This window comes from Heliconius melpomene, chromosome 6 (genome assembly GCF_056956725.1).
Source record: "Heliconius melpomene rosina isolate 202511_hmr_F chromosome 6, ASM5695672v1, whole genome shotgun sequence".
NCBI classification, from domain to species: Eukaryota; Metazoa; Arthropoda; class Insecta; order Lepidoptera; family Nymphalidae; genus Heliconius; species Heliconius melpomene.
In genome coordinates, this window is record NC_140394.1 from 6,029,773 (window position 1) to 6,050,240 (window position 20,468).

General features: G+C 31.2%; 1 protein-coding gene across 3 annotated transcripts; it reads left to right on the forward strand.

Annotated features, from left to right (window-relative positions):
- Positions 1-383: 383 nt before the first annotated feature.
- LOC146538226 (cytochrome b5-related protein-like) lies at positions 384-9,532 on the forward strand. Of its 3 annotated transcripts, none has more exons than XM_085186830.1 (7): positions 384-541; positions 2,818-3,038; positions 4,663-5,075; positions 5,481-5,669; positions 7,541-7,765; positions 8,229-8,508; positions 9,271-9,532. In XM_085186830.1, the coding sequence occupies exons 2-7, from the start codon at positions 2,823-2,825 to the stop codon at positions 9,283-9,285; spliced, it is 1,338 nt and encodes a 445-aa protein (XP_085042956.1). In that variant the 5' UTR covers positions 384-541; positions 2,818-2,822; the 3' UTR covers positions 9,286-9,532. The 3 variants fall into 3 exon arrangements, with proteins under 3 accessions (XP_085042956.1, XP_085042959.1, XP_085042958.1); XM_085186833.1 differs by having other exon boundaries at positions 2,821-3,038; XM_085186832.1 differs by lacking the exon at positions 9,271-9,532 and having other exon boundaries at positions 8,229-8,538.
- The last annotated feature ends 10,936 nt before the right edge of the window (positions 9,533-20,468 follow it).

Here is a 20,468-nt window from a genome sequence, read left to right on the forward strand (position 1 = left end):
AAAGTAATATCAGCATCACACTGTGAAGTGCGTGAGGCAGAGATAACTTAGTGCTAATACACTCCATTCCCCACTTTCCAACTCTGGAGGCATTGTGTGTGGCACGCTTTGCCTCGTTACCAGAGGTAGAAATGAAAATATTAAATATATCACTTCCTTCGGTGGTATTAATCAAAACCTTGACCATGAACCTTTCAAACAAACTCGCTTTATATTTTGATATTAAGTGAAAAAGTTTTTTTTTAAGTGTCTACTTAAGATATATTTTAAGTATGCAATATAACAGACACTAATGTTAAAAATATATGCATCTTACATACTATATTAAAGTGCATATATGTATTATTTACAATTTCACTGTATATAACGGAAGTCCCAAAAACGCGGGCGCACGTTAGATCAGTCACGGTCAAGCACCGATGCGAGTCGGTCGATTGGAGTAAAACGTAGTGAATTTAATTAAATTGATATAATTTGTGTTTTATTAAATCGGTGTTTTTACATAGTTGGCAATATAATCATTAATATATAAATTTATTTGGTAAGTGAAGTATTAAATGATATGAAAATTGTAAACCAATATATAATGTATGGTTCTTTAGAGGTATTGTTGTTGTCATTGTTTTTAATGTGCCAATGATAGCTAAATTGAATACTGACTACAGTACACTCTCAGTATCTAATACTGAAAAGATGTATGTATAGAACAATAAAAAATATTTCTTTGTCAGAGTTCTTTCACAGATTGTTACTTTTTGTATAGCTTGTGTTATTTTCATTTTGACGTGTTTAAATTATGTTATGACCTATGGGTCATTCTTGTTTATATCCACCATATAAAATAGTAAATACAAAGTCCAAATCTATCCATATTGTGGATTCATTAGAAAAAAATATAAAATAATATTTCTTATTTGACTACCGTATAAATGTTTGTATTTCTGTTTATGTTGATAGCACTTGTTGTGTTAGCATCTTCTCTTGCGTAGGTACTTGCTTTAATACAAGCTAAATATTAATTATTTAAAAAAGCAGTTCATCACGTTATTCTTTTGTTACTCAATCTATTTGTCGTATGTATTAGTTTTTTACTACATTTACTACCTACACGTTAAAATCAGGGCAAAATTTAAATGTAATTAAGAAGCAATTGTATGTAAGTAAAGGCTAGAACTTGATTCTAAGAAAAATCTTACATTACTAATCACTACACCGGTAATTACAATCTAACTCAGGTATTTTTTTATAGATATACAAGTATAAATATCTGAGGTCAGTCGAGGCGTAAGAGCACACACGTGTAACGACAAATGCGACAGGCTCGATTCCCACCCGAGGATATGAGATATGTAATATTTTCATTTCTTCACTCTGGTGTCGAGGCAAATCGTGGAGTTAACTTCTTCCTCAACACACATTGTCTGGAGAATTCGGAGGAAAGTGAGAAACGGAAATGTCTCAAAAGAAACAGAGTGTCTTGACACTAGATTCCCAGGTTCCCTCTGTCTATTGCTGTGTGCGAGATGCAGCTTAAACCTCAAAAACTATTTATTATCTTCTGATTTACGTAAAAACGAAATAAATGAAAAAATATTTTCAACTTAAATACCTATAATTACATTTTTTTCCTTTTTTATTAAAGAAAACTAGGAACGTTTGAAACTGAAATTTTAAACAATTTAGAATTCTAAGCTCGAAATTATTTCAAGTAAAAGGTTGACCTTTCGACAAGATATAATCTAAGCAAAACTATATAAATCAAACATAGCATAGATATTTTCCTTTTCTTTATAGTTTTATTTTCGATTTAGAAAAACCACATCTAAATTTATACAAAATATAACATATAAAATAAGCATATATACTGTATATTCAACTGATTACATCCCTTATTCACACCAGTTGGACCAAAGAATTTTTGATGGGGCTCTCCAAATTGTTGTCGACATTAAATAATTACACATTACCGAAACCTACAATTATTGTGCACTAATTAATATTTTAATATTAATGCAATCAAACTAGTATATTGGATATTATAACCTACGTCAGTTACAATTTCATCATTAAAAAGTGATTGCGCAAAGTGGATCACTGTAGATTTTATTTTCATACAAAATACATACATATATTTTCTTTTTTATAAAAGATCAATTTAGAAAAGAATTTTTTTTCTTTTTTTTCTTGTCATTTTTAAAGTTCTATGGAAAAATCTATTCTTCGTCTTTTTACGAATGAGTTACGTTAAGTTCTGTGATAATTTATTGGCCACTAAAGGCCAGTCTCTTTTATATTCTAAGTAGCATAGCATAACTGTAATAGCGTTTATTAATCTGTGTATGGTATATATGTATGTACATATTTACTTCTTGGTATATAATCATTTAATTTTTAGTATTTAACTATCACCTGGTTTATAATTACTTTAGTATTACAATATAATGATGCCTGAACACCTATTACGTCGACGTCGCTTCTTACGATGTTATAAAATAATGATCACGAATTGCTTATAAATCAAATTAGCTTCACGCTGTATCACGCAGCAGGGTAGGCAGAGAGAACCTAGTGTTAAGACACTCTGTTCCCCAGATTTTATAATTTTGAAGTAGGTGTCAAGCTAATGCAATATCTAACAACCTTACTACAATATCTAATTACTAAGCCTGTTTGTTTTACTTGGCACTGACTTCAAAATTATAAAATCTTTGTAAAATTAATTTTCTTTTTTTAATTCGTTGTTTGAAGTCGTTCTTCTTTTAGTTAAAAATTAATTAATTAATGAATCCCTATCTAAATATGAAAAAATTGTTACAGGAGAAATGGCACCAGATCCTAATAGACATCAAACAAGCTTCCCGAAGCTTAAGTATCCTTTGTACAGAGAAGTAGAACCTAGGACTCCCCAATATTGGTTATCAGCTAAGCGATTACAAGACGGTGCTGACGGCCTCTGGCGGATACACAATGATATCTATGATTTCACTGATTTTATTTCATCTCATCCTGGCGGCTCGCAATGGCTAGAGTTTACTAAGGTAAAATAAATATTAAATAACGACATTACAAAAAATAATGCCTTCAATGATATAATAGTGGCTTTCAAAGGCTTTGGCCCAATTACACATTTTTTTTGAACAAAGTGTTTTTTTTCTAATAACAACTAAGTATACGCTGTATCCTGCATGTATCAGAGTAGGCAGATGGAGACTAATGGTAAGACACTCCGCTCTCCACTTTTCGATGAATACTGAAGACATTGAGGGATGAATGGTGGAGCTTAACGCCGCGCGCATCGACACCAAGGCGAAGACATGAAACTATAATATTTATTTCACTCCCTCAAGTGGGAAAAGAACTTACAAAGGCTTTTCAATTATCGCACTTTATTAGGAAAATCAATATGCGTGATTTACTTTTCCAACGTATATGGTGCGTGCTTCACGTTGCAACAAGCCTTGTAATACTTTTGTATTTGTGTCATAGCATGATATTCTACATTAGCATTTTAATATCTAATAACTATAGAATATTCAATATTCCATTATTAATATAATAGTAAGTTAGTTGAAAACTATAAATAGTTGTTATATAAGTAGGAGTTAGTTAGGACTAGGACTCCTTTAGTTAGGACTTTACCAATCAAATAAGGTAACAATTTCAGTCTTTGTGAACTACTTAAATGGTTTCCAAGTTAATCTCATGGCGAAATGCATATTCTTATCTTAAGTTCGGATTACAAACAATCTTGGATTTTTTTAGTAATATTAACTCCACTCTGAATCTTTAGACTTTTAACCTACTATCAATTTTGTAAAAAACTTCTATATTATAAATATTTTCTATCAATTAAAATAATAAAATATTAGTTAATATAAATTTTTACTTCATTTTCTAATTCTCTATATCAATTAATTCTTATTAAAGATACTTTACTTTTATCGAGTTATTTTAAAAAAATATTTCACGCATAAGCGAGAAGTTTCTTATGAGTGGGTAAATTAAACATATAATTACGCAAACAAGTTAATTTTGTATGACGTTATTGGCAAATTAGCATGCACTAGCATTCATAAAATAATATTTAAACCATAATTAACACATTTATGCACAAGGTACAAAGTTATTACATTTACTTGACAAAGAAGACTGGACTAGTAACGACAGGATACTATTAATATATCAATTGTATATTCAAATTATTTTTGAATATCGTCGATTGTGGTGCAATGGACAACGTCTAATCTAATAGGATAGATAAGATAGTGAGTCGGACTCAGGCAGATTATATTATATTTAAATAATATATTTATTTACGTTTGTGTTTCCATTTCTGGTATGGAGGCAAAGCGCGGCGTTATGTTCTGCCTATCAACACGCAATGCCTTCAGAATTCGGCAGAAAGTGGGGAACGGAGTGCTTTAACACTAGGTTCGCTGCTGTGTGCGGGATAAAAAAAATATGATAAAATAACTTTCAACCCCTCTAGTAAGACAAAACCTAACTCTGAATTTCCCCATACAAGCACCAATATCTTGAAATTGATCGAAATGAGAAATGGAATATCTCGGCACTAGATTAGCACAGTATTTTTTTAGAGATCTGCCTACTCGAACTTAATCTATTTTGAAATATAAATTTAAAGTATTATTTTATTTTCAGGGTACTGATATAACAGAACAATTTGAAACTCACCACATTAATGGTGCAATAGCCGAAGCATTGTTGTCCAAATATTTTGTTAAAAAAGCACAAACACCCAGAAATTCACCTTTCATTTTTAAGGAAGACGGTTTTTACAAGACCCTCAAAACCAAAGTAGCTGATAAGCTGAAAGAAATACCTAAAGATGTTAGAAAGAAGAGTGATAATGTAACAGATTTGCTTCTAATATGTTTGGTACTTCTAAGCCCAATTTGTGGTTGGCTTTGGACACGGAATTTAATATATGGGGCGGTTTCAACCTTTCTTCTGGGTTTAGAATTAAGTGCACTCACTGTTTGCGCTCACAATTACTTCCATAGAGCAGATAGCTGGCGCATGTATCTGTATAATATTAGCGGATTTTCGTACTCGTAAGATATTTTTTTCTTTATACATAGAATAAAATAGAATAATTATTTATAATATAATTTTATAATTGCATACACACAAAAAATGAAAAACATAAAACAAAAAAAAAGGTATACAAAGGTGATCTCATTGCTTCAAGCAAGCTGTAACCGAGAACCTTCGGTAAATAACGGACTTGTTATTATGAAGAAAAGGGGAAAACGTCTCAGTTCATATTTTATTTAAAGAAAATAAATAAATAAATAAACAATAAAATCTTACATATAATATTTTTATTATATACACATACATTTATTTGCTCAGCGTATACTTCTGTTGAATATAGAGGCAATGACTTTCAACAGTCTGTCACTGTACTCTTTTTTTTACAAAGGTGTAAAAAATAAATATTTTTTATATTATCTCAGGGACTGGCGTATATCTCATGCGATGTCTCATCATATGCACACAAACACGGCCAATGATTTGGAGTTAAGTTTGGTCGAACCATTCTTGCAATATATGCCAAAATCGAGTAAACCAATATGGGCACAGATGGGAGCTTTCTTTTATCCCATTATATTTTCGTTAACGTCCCTGGGATGTCTGGTAAAAGAGTAAGTAGTATATAAATTCTAGTAAACATTTAATTATATGCATTAAAAAGGATAAGTCTCAGTACTGTTATAAAGAAGATTAATGTTAGAAAGTGCTGGAAGAAGTTTTTAAATATTAAATTTATAAAAGGATTTTTCAAAGATATATTATTATTTCGTATCTGTATTTGAACGAAGAACTTCATTTTTGAAATTTTCTCAATTTACATGTTTAATATTAAAAAAAACATATTTTAATTCGACATAATAAAATATCGTGGTACGTGACCGTGCTTTTACAAATCTTAACTTTCAATGATCATTGAAGCTCATAATTCAAAAGTTCAATGTACTAATACAAATACGATAACATGAAATACTAACTTTAAAATTAAAATAATACTTATCTATTAATTTACATTTAAGATTGGAAAGGAAATACAGGCGAAAATAATTCTAAATCTTTAAACATAAGCTGTATATAATTTATATATATCGTTGTACTAGGGACCCGCCCGCGGCTTTGCATCTTCGCGTTCGCGTGAAAAATATGATTATTTATTTACTTAATATTATTTACGTGTATTTACGGAAAAATAAGGCGGTTATTATAAAATGGCTACTTGACCATATAAATTGTAATTTAAACCTTTTGAAAGTTCATTTGCTTTTACTTGCAAAAAAGAAAATAATGTGTGTTTGCTTCATACTTATTTTGGTAGTCATGCGCGGCAACGCAGTATTTACCGAGTAAATCCCGATCGAGCAGAAATTTCTATATAAAAAGAAGCAAATATTTGCTCCACGACTTCCTTTATTTTCAAATGAAAGTCCCATAAAAATAAGACAGACAAACACTAAACAACGAAAACACAAAAATAAGTTCGTGCTTTAGCATCGTACAAATAATTGAACGAAAAAGAAATTTAAATTATATGTACTGACCGACCATACAACAATTATAATATACGACAGTATGTTAAATACATATATATTTCAATTTCAATAATATCTACTATGCTAGATAATATATTTTTATTTTACTTTTTTTTTATATTTATTTTTATTTTTATTTATAAACCTGTTCGTGGACGTCTTTGAAATAAGTGTTTTTTTTATTAGAAGCATAAGTATTAAGTATCAAAAACAAATTCCATTTTGTGTTTAGATACCACGAGTAAAACTTAAAATTAAATAATATATGTTATAATACTCCTTCAATTTCAATTTCTTACAATATTCTAATATATATATAAAATTATTATTTATAAAAAATAAATATAAATATAAAAAATATTATTATATAAAAAATAGAATCCATTTTTATTTCAAGCCAACAACGTGTGTTTTTGATACTTTTTCCAATAAGTGTAAACCGTTATCTAAGCCGACAAAATAAAAAAAATATTTAAAATAAAACAATAATATCAATTCATCTCAGAGTCAAGCTGTTCCTAACTGTGCCCAGATAGCCTATGCACCTGTGAAATAAATAATATGTATAATATAAACATATTTTTTGCTTTAACATGTTATCCTAGTAATAAAAATAGACAGAAAGAATTTCTTTTAGCACCCTGGTAATAGCCGGGATTAATGTCAGGAAGAAGAAGAAGAAGAAGAAGAAGAAAGAATTTTCTTTTAAGACACCCCGTTCTTCACTTGAGTGTTTTGTGCAGACTGCTGCAAACGGAGAAATGAAAATTCATTCATCGGAAGTCGAACCCATGACCTTCGCGCTTATAGTCAGATGCTAGTCAACAGCGCCAAGATGACCTCAAATATACAAGGATTATATAAAAATATCAGCATACTTACTACTAGAACTAGGACGTAAAAATGTATTGACTTATGCAGAATGTTAAATTACCATTTATAATTATTTTTTCCAGGTTGATAGCTGGTGTACTAAAGTTAGAAAGGAAAGAATTAGCGTGGGCTAATACAATACCCTTTACTTTACCTGTGTGGATTTGGGCAACAAGTGGTTTATCTCTACCCTGGACTTTCCTAGTCTGGCTTGCAATTATTTTGATCTCAAGTTTTGTTATCATGATATTTGGACTGACAGCTGGACATCATTCTCACACCAATTTCTTTGAAGGAGACGTACCTAGGTATATGTTTTTTAACTACCCTCGTATAATAGTGTAGGCAGAGGGAACCTTGTGTTGAGAAAGGTCACTCAGAGAGTAAGACGCCAATTTGTCACGCGATGTGAGTTGAATGACCTAACGTTAATGTCGCGATTTGTCTGGGTACCAGAACGTGGTAATTACTGTTCGGCTGCACCACGACGGCTTTAATTTTTTTAATTATTATATTTATTTTTAATATATCTTGTTATTTCTATTTTTTTATATAAAATATTTCTATATTTTAAAATATATATAATTTTCAATTAATATCATAGAAACATATTTATTTAATAGACTATAAGATAACATAGTATATTTATAACTCATGTTATAAACTATCAGCACTCCAAAGAAAAGAAACACCAAAGAAAAACTTTATTAACTACGAAAAGCTAATATCATAAACCAAGTTAAATAGTCAACATATATCACACACTTTCAGGGAGGAGTTTATAGATTGGGGCGTCCATCAACTAGATACCGTAGTTGAAAGGGTCGAGTATGCGGGTGACCACTTCAAATCTCTCACTCGTTTTGGCGATCACGCACTCCACCATCTCTTCCCGACCTTAGACCATGCAGAACTAAAGTACCTGTATCCTACGCTAATTGAGCATTGCAAGAAGTTTGAGGTCGAACTTAGAATGACAACGTTTTATAACGCACTCATAAGTCACAGTAAGCAATTGATAAGGAAACGACCGAATAATTTTAAGGAGAAAGTAAGTAAGCTTTAACTTGTTTGAAATGTCATGGTAATTATATATTTTTGGATATAATTGTGTATTCGAAAACTAACCTTCTATTTATAGTATTTTTCGATTTAACATGTATTTCTGTAAATATAACATTAGATAAGCAGCTGGAGCTAAGTTTAATAACTTAGCCGCGATGGGTAAACCTAAATAAATTATAGAATTTGATATAATTTCTGCTTAATTTTAAAACAATATATAAATATTAGAAGCTAAGAGTAAACGATTTAGTTATAAACATAAATATTTATCAGTTCGTCCTCTCATATATAAAACGATAAACAACGTCGCATGTACATATGTAGATAGCCTTCATTGAGGTCAGAGCAGTTATAATGTTAATCAATAAAAATCACAGTATTGATAAAAGGCATTAACCTTTAAAATATAGTGTAATCTACTCTCGCATGTTATTTTCAGCTTGTTCCCACATACTAGAGGTGAGGTAGAGGGAACCTGGAACGATTCGTTCCAAATAAGACACTTCTGTTCCAAAGTTTCACCTGAACTCTGGAGGTATTGCGTGTTGAGTGGCGGAACTTAACGCCGCGCTTTGTCAAGTTGCCAGAGCTGCAGAGATAAAAATATTAAATATTAAAAATATTTAATTTCCTCGAGTGAGAATCGGTCCCGCCTACAGTCGCTCGCTTGTGGCCGACTGACCTCAAATTCTGACATGTTTCTATCAAATTTTGACTTTGACATTTGCTAATGTTTATTTTGTTTCAGAAAATTGCATACTGATGACAATATATAAAGAAATTTAGTAATTTAAGAGACGAGAGTACCTATCAAAATGTAATAAGACACAATCGTAAATTAATAATAATTATATAGTTATTATCACTTTACTATTCTAGAGATTTTTATATTTTTATGGAAAAATGTTTGCTCAATTATTATATTCTATTATACCAAATGACAATGTCGTAGTAAGGCTGTGGGTATGAATAATAAAAAGACTATAAAAAAGATATATTTTATAATATAATTGTGTTTTATTATAATCCTATACACATATTTTGTCTATAGGTACTAGGTAGGTAGGTAGGTAACACTACTTTCGCGGAACTAGGTAGGTAGGCAACACTACTTTCGCGGAACTCTAAAAATAAACTTTATAAAATACTTTTTTTTTTCATTTCAAAAAGGTTTTAATTTATAAGAATTTGTTAATATATAATTTACAAAACAGAATCAACCTTTTCTTGCCCAATATACGCTCAAGAAGAATTATTTAATGTTATATAACGTTATTAATTTAACTATAGGTAAATATCGATTTTTCTCTATTCAAGTAAAGATCTTAAACCAAATGCTAATTTTATTGCGTATATTAACGTCATACAAAGTGGAGAGCCGCCTACCACAGACCAAAAACCTTTGACATTCATTCCTGTGCGGTTACCCGCGACCGAAGATAAGACCATCGCTCAGGCAACCAGAAATTCGTGCACAGTTTTGCTGAAATTTTCCCATTTTGGAAAATAACTTTTGTGCAATCTGAAAATTCAATAGAACGTACAATTGTACAATAAATTTTATTTTGCTATACTGTCTGCAAGAGGAAACAGGAATCTCTCTGAGCAACTATGGAAAGTATTCTTAGTCATTTAATATTATTTATCTATTAAAAATAAAATCAGCTTCACGCCAGCAGGGTAGGCAGAGGAAACCTAGTGTTAACACTCTTCTTTCCCCACTTTCTGCCGAATTCTGGAGGCATTGCGTGTTGAGTGGCGGCACTCAACGCCGCTCTTTGCCCCGACACCAGAGCGAAGAAATGAAAATATAAATGTAAATAAATATTTCATTACCTCGAATGGGAATCGAAGACACAACCGTCGACTTACAGTAACTCCCTTGTGCCGCTTCGCCACGACGCGACGGCCACGGGTTTATTTATCTACCAAGAGAATAAATAATAGTTTTTGTGTGTTATTTTATATTTCATATTTTTTGCTGTTCAATTCAATTAAACAAAAATCAAAAAATATATCCGAAACAAGCCAATTCATGAAAAAATGTATAACAATTGTTTTGATTAGTTCCAAATCAACGAATTGTGTTGAATAAAAATATTTTATTTTAAATAACAATTGTTTTACTGTACTGAAATATTCCCATTCAGGGTAGTATTTTAATTTAAATATTTTTATATAACAAAATAATGTAAGGTTTTTCCACCCAAGTTACACACAGCAGAGTAGGCAAAGCGAACGTAGTGTTAAGACACTCCTTCTCCCACCGAATTCTGGAGGCATTGCGTGTTGAGTGGAACGTCAACACCGCGCTTTACCCCAACACCCGAGCGAAGAAATGAAGATCTTCAAGTGGGGATCGAACCCATAACTAGCCGGGTTTATACTCACACATTGAGCCCCTGCGCCACAACTGGCCCAATTTTTTAATTATGATATTACACACCTCGTGTAAAGAGCCAGAGGTACTGAACTTATATGTAAAGATAAAAACCAAACCATATGTGTTGTTAATTAAATTAACATGATTACAAAAATATTACATGGAACGAATTAGGGAGGAAAAACTAGTAAAACCTCTATTGATTAAGATTTTATGTAAATCGAAACCAAATGTTGACAACATTTTTAAAAGCAATTTTGTTATTTTCTTCTCCCAATACTCAATACTCACACGGGTTAGTCTAATATTCGCTCTATGGTAACTTTTAACCGTTTTATTAACTAACTACTTTTTTCAAAATGGAGGAGTTTTTATACTGATTAACAATGTTTTTATGTCTGCCCGTCGATTTCTCCGTCTCCGTGAACTGATTTTAAAAATATATTTTTTTATTTGAAAGGTTTACCACCTTGTCAGGATTTGATGATGGAATCTCATGGAAATCGAGGAAAACCCTCTAACTTTGTAGGTACGTAGTAATTAGTATGTGGCTAATTTTTTTTAGCTTCACGCAGTATCCCGCTCATAGCAGCGTAAGTAGAGGGGACCTAAGCACCTAGTGTTAAGACTTCCGCTGAATTCTCGAGGTAATACCTTTCGATTGAAGAAGTTCAAGAAAGAAATAACTCAACGCCTCACCTTTCCTTGCTGCCAGAGCAGAAATATTTCATTCCCCGAGTTGGAATCAAACCCACAACCGTCACCTTTACATTCACACGCATGTGTCACTATGCCACGATAACCTCAATAAATTACATTTTAATGTTAGAATTAATACACTTTTCATATTAAAATGTTATTTTCATAAAAAAACATTTTATATAAAACCCATTTTAACGGTGGTTTTATAGCTTTTCCGTGTTGTGCTATAAATAGCACGTAAAAGTTACAAAATAAAGAAATGACAAATTAAAAAAAAAACAATATTTATCCATAGTAGGTACCTATATAATTGTTAATAAAAAAAATCACTCATAAAAAGTTATAATTGTTTAAAGCTAATACCAAGATACGGTGAAAACCGCGTAACTGCGCGTTCATGTATGTTAACGTTTAGAACATGCGAAAACATAAAGCGCATCTGTGATAATCCCTCGCGTGATACATAATGAGAAGCCACAGCGAGGACGTATAATGCTCTAATATAAATCTCTGTAATGTGTCACAAAGACCGCTTGCCATGCAATGCCTAATACCACAAACTATCCAATTATTAAAGTGACTGGACAGACAGTAGGGTCGTTGTGGCCAAATATTCAATAGAAAATGGACTAGTAAAAGCGGGAAGCGCCTTACACAAAATATTAGCAATTTGAACTTAATTATAAAGTTCAAAACGAGATATTATAGAGCCTGTCGATTTGGTGATAGCAAAACAATGCAAGAACCGGTCACTCTATTAAGTATTTATCTGAATGCGCCATGTCAGTGTTTAAGCTAAATCTTTTTGAATCGAAATTTTAAATTAGGTAAGTCTCACTTTTATATCCATTATCAATTGTAAAATCACGAACAAATATCGCAGCTACGACATGTGACTATATTACTCGTAAATCTTATACGTCCTTACATAAATCATAAAAATAAATGATTCATAAAAAATATATTTTTTTTAATTTTAATGGTAAAAGAATAATAAAATAAATATAAGTAATTTTCTCCTTATATAACGTTTAAGGATCGTATTTTTCTGGTATCATATTTTTTTACCCAACCGTTGCGGACGGTCAATATAATATTTCTTATCACTTATTCGACCTATTTATAGTAGAAAAAGTGAATTTTTAAGGTTCGCAGATATTAGAATGACACAAAGAAGACCGTTGTCAAACCCTTATCTAAAGTTCCCTTACACTAACAAAAATTGAAAACGTCCTTAGTCACGTCTAGCAGCGTGTTAATGCACTTAATTAATCGTGAACGAAGTTTATTTAACCCCATTACTACCTACATGTATTATGAAGTTTCTTTAATTAAAATTATTAATGTTTTGCAAAAGATTTTTTCTTTATTTATATTTAGGCATTTTTTCCCACACGTTTCGCCTGCTACCAGAGCGAAGTAATGAAAATAATAAATATTTCATTCCCTCGAGTATAAATCGAATCCACTACCGTCATAACATAAATAATAGGAAAAGGCCTTTAGATATTAAAAATTATAATATCTCTAATTGTTTCTAAAGTACTAGCAAAGCCGATAGGTATATATTTTAGTATGCATAATGCATAGCAATACCGAATACCGAAGCAAAATTCTATGGCTTTGTATGCAAAGCGTTAAGTACAAACTATTTCAAAGCTTTTTATATTTTGTTAAAATCTTTAAAAAGCCTGGTCTTGGCAGACGGACAACAATGCAATCCTATAAGGAGTTCCGTTTTTTACTCTTTTCAAGTACGGAACCCTGAAAAAATCTGCAACATTATTAATTTTTCAAATTCTTCGGGTAAATAAAGGTTTCTTTTCAGTAACTTAAACGGTAATTTTTATTTTTCATACAACCTGGATGTTTGTCTCTCGTTTTAGCAATCAGTAATTTAGTCAAATATTCTACACTAAAGTGCGTTCGATTCGAGACTCATTCAGGAAAACATCTATATTAAAATAATTTCACATACCACGCCCAAGACAAAGAGCCACATTGACTTTCGCCTGAACGTGAAGTGTCTCTAAAATTAACGTAAAGGACAGAGCTAGGTCGATAAATGCGATAGACACGTTAAAATAACAATTGATTAAAAGATTATGTAATTACCTTACTATTAAGAATTTAATTTGCATAGATTAACAGTGAAATCCAAGTAAATATCTTGTAACAAAGGATACGAAGTGAAAAAAATATATATTCGTTTTTTTTTTAAGTACTAATGTTACTACTATAATATATTACTATTTTTTTTACTATCATACCACATACCTTATCTATAGCCCTAATTCTATTTTTTTTAAAGGACGCCTGCATAAAAATTGAAGCAAAAACTACGTACGTCAACAATATACAGAAATTTCACATTTCCAAGGCAGTTTTTAAACAAGGCTTTTGTTTTATGAAACGTATACAGAAACAAAAATATTTTTCGCGAAAATAATGTTTGTTGCTGTACAAAGACCCTTATTAAGCTGTCTCATAACTTCAACTCGCTAACGCCGCGGTAGCCCCAGACAAATAAGTGTATAAATTATTCATTAATTTTATTTGTATAGAAAGTGTGTTATGGGTTAACGTTAAATACTAAATGAATTTAAATTAAATTTAGAAACTAGATATATCTATCTAAATATATAATAATTAACTAAATTCATAATAATGATTCCTACTCGGAGGAATTAAATATTTATTATTTTCATTAAAGAAATAATGAGGCAAAGCACGGCGTTGAGTTCCACCACCCAAAACCCAATGCTTCCAAAATTCAGCAGAAAGTGGGAAACAGAGTGTAGGTTCCCTCTGCTTGCCCTGCTTTGTGCGGGATACAGCGTGAAGCTGATTTAATTTAAATTTTTAGTTACAAAGGTAAGCAAATATCTATACACCAAGTAAATTTATTTGTATATAAAATGAACTAGAAAAAATAAATAATTTAGCCTACCGGATATATACACAAAAACTTGTAACTTGCGACATTAGCCTCGATTTTGCTTGCTCTTAATAAATTACTCTGTCGTAGTATCGGAGTTGACAATTTGAACACATTTACGGTATTACTTTTAATTTTCATAGATACAAGTGAATGCTTAAAATCTTTAATTACTGTTTAAATAAATACTGGAAATATCTTTTCGCTTACGATAAATTACTATGTGTGATCCAAATAAATATTAATCTCGTACGGAAATCGAATGCCTGGCTACTTAGTTTTAATAATCCACTATATACCTACCACAGCGCTCTACATAAACATAATTAACATACATAAATAAATTAAGACTTAAATCTAAAACCAGAAAATAAACCTGAAACTTGAACATTTAAGTGAATTACATAGTTAAGGATGTCAAGTAGTTGTTAGAGCAAATTAGGTGCGGAACTAAATTAAAGGAATTACGTCGGTTGCGGTGCTCGACTCCGTGTTTGCTTGTAGGTCGCTACTAACTTTTATAAAAGCTCAATGTACGGTTACGTCAAAGGCTCGAAATAATTATGTATTTCAAATATAAGCACTGTACTTAATTAAAATTATGTATTAAATGTATTAATTTGTGATTTTCTATATTATGCTCTAGGATTTGGAACGTCGTTAAATCTTCTTATTAATAAAATAATATACTTGAAGAATTAAAAAACGGATAAAATGGTTTTTGTAATATTACACTAACAAGCTGCTGCTTCGCATCAACACCTCAACCGTACAAACGTTTTTTTTGGGTTTAGACCTCAACCATGGACCTCCACAGCGGCGCTACTTTAACTACGTCTAAATATCGTCTTTGGCTCATTTGATTTCTGTATTAAATTGAATTTCTTTTTAAAAAATAACAAAATTTTCCTGTTTATAATATTAGTATAGATTATCAAGTTTTATATTCTAAGCAATAACAGGTTCATGAAATGATGTTATTTTTTGATTATTGAAAGTGGGGGGGTTGGTGAGCGAAGCCAGCAAGGGGCGAAGCCCTCTAGTATACGTATAAATTTAATATCTTGTGCCACAAGAATGAAAAAGATATTTTTGTATAGTACAAAACTAGCTAATATAATGTAAAAACATGAGTACATGGACATTTTAGTTACGTACATTTCGACCTGGCCGACCAGTTTTTAATGAGAAAGAATGAGAATTACATAACCTGACACTGATTCCTTCTACAGAATACAAATGCACAATTAATTTTATTAATAAAAGTATTTTTTACTTTCCTACACACTGACGTGTTCTGATGATACTTCACAATTTGGGCTCAATTACCACATGTCACGCCTCTAAGTGGATGTGGTATATTGAAAACGATTTTAATATTATGAGCGGACGTCATCAAAACGGAAACTCTTGAACCCTTGCCCAAAGTAAACATATTAAAGGTCTGATCCTCTGAAATAAATTTTTGATTGTGTTTATATCGCACTCGGACTCGTTTAGGAGTAGATAATTACTTTTTTATTATGAAATTAATTAAATTTTTAATTAAGATTTGTGTTTAATTTTGTTATACTGTTGTAAATTTCAATTAACGTTATATATTATACTAGCGGCCCGCTCGCGGTTTCACCCGCGTGAACTATGTTATTATTAATTTCTGACTGAGACTCCCAGCATTTGTAGTAACGAAGTTTCATACAAACTTTCAACCCCAAAAACAACCCCTTAGAAGTCGAATATTGCAAATTCTCGTCTTAGCGAGCACCTACGTCCTATAAGTAACTGCTATGCAAAATTTGAGATTCCTATCAACTTGTAAACGCAACTGGTTGTGGGTTCCAAATTATATTTTCATTTCCCTCGCTCTGGTGTCGAGTTAAAGCGCGGCGTTGAATTCCGCCAATCAACACGTACTTGTCAACTGTCTTAACACTAGGTTTCCTGCTGTGTACGGGATGCAGCGTGAAGCTGATTTAATTATTTTTAACTTATATATGCTGATATCATATCTCTGTTAATTCAAAAGGCGGGCCTTGAATAAGCTTAAAAGTTTATATAAAAGGATAGAGCATTATCCTAAAATAATACGTGTCGTAGGTACTTTCAAGCATTTCATCACGTAGTAACAAACTCCATAAAAACGAACAACATAAACTCTAGAAGCTTCTTTCAACAAAGTTTTGCACAATATTAAAGCTTTTAGGTCTCGCCTGTGAATACACTTTCATATTTCAAAAGTCCTTATCGTAGACTGTATCATATAACTTTTGTATAGTGAATCCTGCAATCATAATATATTTAGTTAATATTGAAAAGCAACAATGATGAAGTCATCATTTATATAGAAAAGAGAAATTAATTAAGTGCATTTGTTCACGCTAATCTCAGAAACGTCTTAACCGATTTAAATATAGTCTTCCCTACTGTATTTTGGGAAGCTCTCCTTAATATGTATGTCAATTTATATGTCAAAAAAATATTTCTTTAGTCAAAAATGCTACATTTTTTTATTGAATTGACTAAAACTATAACTTTCATGACGAAAGAATGCGAAGAGACGAACGATGCTATTAGATTATTAATTTCGATTAATTAATAAATAATAATGTAGTTCAAGCGGGCGAAGCCGCTAGCTTTGCAACATTAAATCGTTAAGTATTTTGTTAATGAATATATTATCATACGCATACGTACACGTGTAGGTACGTCATAAATATTTATAATTTTATCTAAGGCTTATAATTTTCAGTGTTTACATACATATATTTCACGCTATATAACAGTTTCTTTAATTTACGTGCTCATGCTCTGAAAGCTGTTAATTATTAAGACTTTCCCTCGGGACCGAACTCTGGAACAGATAAGCGTAAGTAACACCTTTGTTTCTAAGTTCTCGCAAACATATTCACGTTCATTTGTAATTTTGTACTACGTGGTTATAATGTAGCCTTCTAAGAAATAAGTTTAATTGACAAAAGTACTTGGGATTACTTAAGAAGGCAAATGTATGTGTGTTTTTTTTCTATTTTCACGCTGAATCCCGCATATATAGTAAAGTAGTTAGATGGAACCTAGTGTTAAAACACTCAGTTCCCGATTTCCGCCCAATTTTAGAAAAGCAATGTCTCGAAATGTCAATGTCTATTTTCTACTTGTGTTGAGCTGTGGAACTCAACGCTGCATTTTGTCTTTTTGTCAGAACATAGAATGAACTTCATTCATTCTCCCTTGTTACATTTATCACTCACTCACCCTTGAATATGCCACTGTGCCACAAAGTCCTCAATGGTTGTTAAATAACAAGACACTATCGCAATTTACAATGAGGACTTATCTGACGGCATTCAATTGATTGTAAATTCCCTTCATATGTGAAAAAAAATACCTGGATTTGCTAGAGTTCGATATCCGGCATCCATCTCCCAAGAGTGGATAGGTAGATTCACTGTATGCATCATGAGAAATTTATTATGATTTATCAAAGAATGATAAATAAAAAGACAAATCCCAAGTATACCTAATATTAAAATTGTATGACACAATTTAATAAATATAATATAACTAGAGAAGCAAACGTGGCTTCGCTCGCTTAAACTTATTTTTTATTATAAACTAAGGATATTTTTTTTAATAAAAATTATTCTATATCCTTTCTAATACCTCTAAAAATATGTGTACAAAGTTTCATGATAATCAGCTTAGTAGTTTTGGCGTAAAAGCGTAACGAACAAACTTATTTAACAAACATTTTTAATACTAGTATTATTAATTTATTACATTAACACTACCCACACAATAACAACAAATTCAATTACGTAAATTCAGTAGAACCATTACCATTCTACAAAGCGAACTTAAGATAAAAAGTAACCTGAAACCGCCTCCGTCGTGAAAAACGAGTACCAAGTAAATATTCAGTTCCAATAATAATAGATTCCGAACTCGGCTCGTACCCTCAAATTTGCTGGAAATCTCCAAGTTATGTTCGATACGTTTTTCTTTTCTATTTGACAATCAACAAGCGACCGACTCTTGCCCTGAGGTTACCTTTGTTACCTACGAAAGCAATTTCGCCAACTTCTATTTGTCAAATGTTTAATTTCTCTTAATAAATACTGTGAGTTGGTAGTAGAAATAAATTCTACATTAAATTATTAATTTGGTAGTTGAAATTACTTTGTAATGCTTATAGTTAGTTTTGAGCTAATTGAAATTTTTATATGAAATATACTAAAATAGATAATTAGAAGGAGACCTGGTGAGAAATGAGACGGTTGTGAGTTCGAGTCCCACTCCAGGGAATGAAATATCGACCAATAAAAACGGAAACCTAATAGGATTGCTTTGTTGTCCGTCTGTAAAAATTCAAAAAGTGGAAATTGATATTTCATAGAAGAAAAAACGTTTCAAATTTATATTTGTTTCGTTTCGTTTTTAACATTTTTAAAGTGTTATCCGACAGTGTGCAAAGAAAATGTATGTATAAAAATTTAAACGTAGCGGGATTTGAACTTGCGCCTCTTGGATGGTTTTGCAGAGGTACGGGTTCTAATCCAGCTATGTTGAAGTGTTTATAAACATATATATACGTTTTCTAACTAAGTATTTGTCAACTTTATGCACTGCGTAATTAAAAGTTATAGGGTATTTGCCGTGGATCTATTCTACAATCACGAAATTGCACAAACAATTAAGTTGGTAAATTTTTATCCATATTTGTACATCCCGGAACCCTCGGTGTGCGACTTGGCCGGATCTTTGTTTGATGCATGGTTCCTTTTGTAATCAAGGTTATCAAACTATTAATCAATATTCAAAAGCAAGAGAATTAAAATAAGTCCGAAAATATTAATGTTGTTTTGTATAAAAGTCGAACTGAAAGTTTATATTATTGTCAGACATGCTTTTTTTTCAGCTTCATACTGTATCCTGCACATAGCAGGGCAGAGGGAACCTAATATAAGACACTCCGTTCATCGTTTTCCACCGACTTCTGGAGGCATTGCATTGCATTGCATTTCCTGGAGAGGGAATCGAACCCAAAACCTGTTGCATTTACAGTCACACGCTTGTACCGCTGCGCCAATACGGCCTCTACATATACTCGTATAAGTATCAGAAACAAAGTCGATATTGGTCAATAAGCTATTGCAAAATAAAAGTGTTCGTTAGCAATGACATTAAGCAAAATCATAATAATTAATTACAGGAAAGCAATGTCCAATTTATTTATGATGTAAATTACTAAATATATTGTAGAATATGTTGCATAAAAAAATAAATTTCACCTAAGTATATCTTTTATATTACCTCGGGCAGGATCGACAAATTAACTGCTTTGGTGACAATATAATTTCGCCAGATTATTACTATCTAGTAATATACATTTAATATAACTATATCTAAGACTATATCATAATATTAAAAACACATATTATATCCCTTTAAAACATTTTGTTTAAGCCATTATCTCTATACTCTAGAACTGACGTCAGAAGAACAGAGAAAGCACCACATGTTATGTGTCATATTCACATATGTACATATATAAAGTCCAAACTTGCTTTATTGCCGTTTAAAAATGCACTTTCTTTTACGTATAACGACGACTCACTGATAGAGTGAATTTCGAGAAACAAATATGACGATAGGTCCTGTCATTTATGAAAAATGCATTTTATTGTTTTAATTCTAAGAATTGATATTTGAATATGGTTAAATAAAAAAATATATAGCATTTTAAATATATTTCTAAAATAAAAAATACAATGACATAAATATTTAAGTTAGTTTACAATAATTTAGTAAGGATGACCTCAGCTTCTTTCCATGATGATAAAATGCTGTGATATAAAATATTTATTACATATATTCCCTCGCTCTGGTAATTATTACTACAGTGAATAAATATAATATAATTCAT

What these genes read in the sequence shown, in the direction of transcription:
- LOC146538226 (XM_085186830.1), top strand. Translation starts at nt 2,823, where the DNA reads ATGGCACCAGATCCTAATAGACATCAAACAAGCTTCCCGAAGCTTAAG. An exon ending in CTGGGATGTCTGGTAAAAGA is followed by an intron (nt 5,670 to 7,540) that starts GTAAGTAGTATA and finishes TATTTTTTCCAG; the next exon opens with GTTGATAGCTGGTGTACTAA. An exon ending in TTTGAAGGAGACGTACCTAG is followed by an intron (nt 7,766 to 8,228) that starts GTATATGTTTTT and finishes ACACACTTTCAG; the next exon opens with GGAGGAGTTTATAGATTGGG.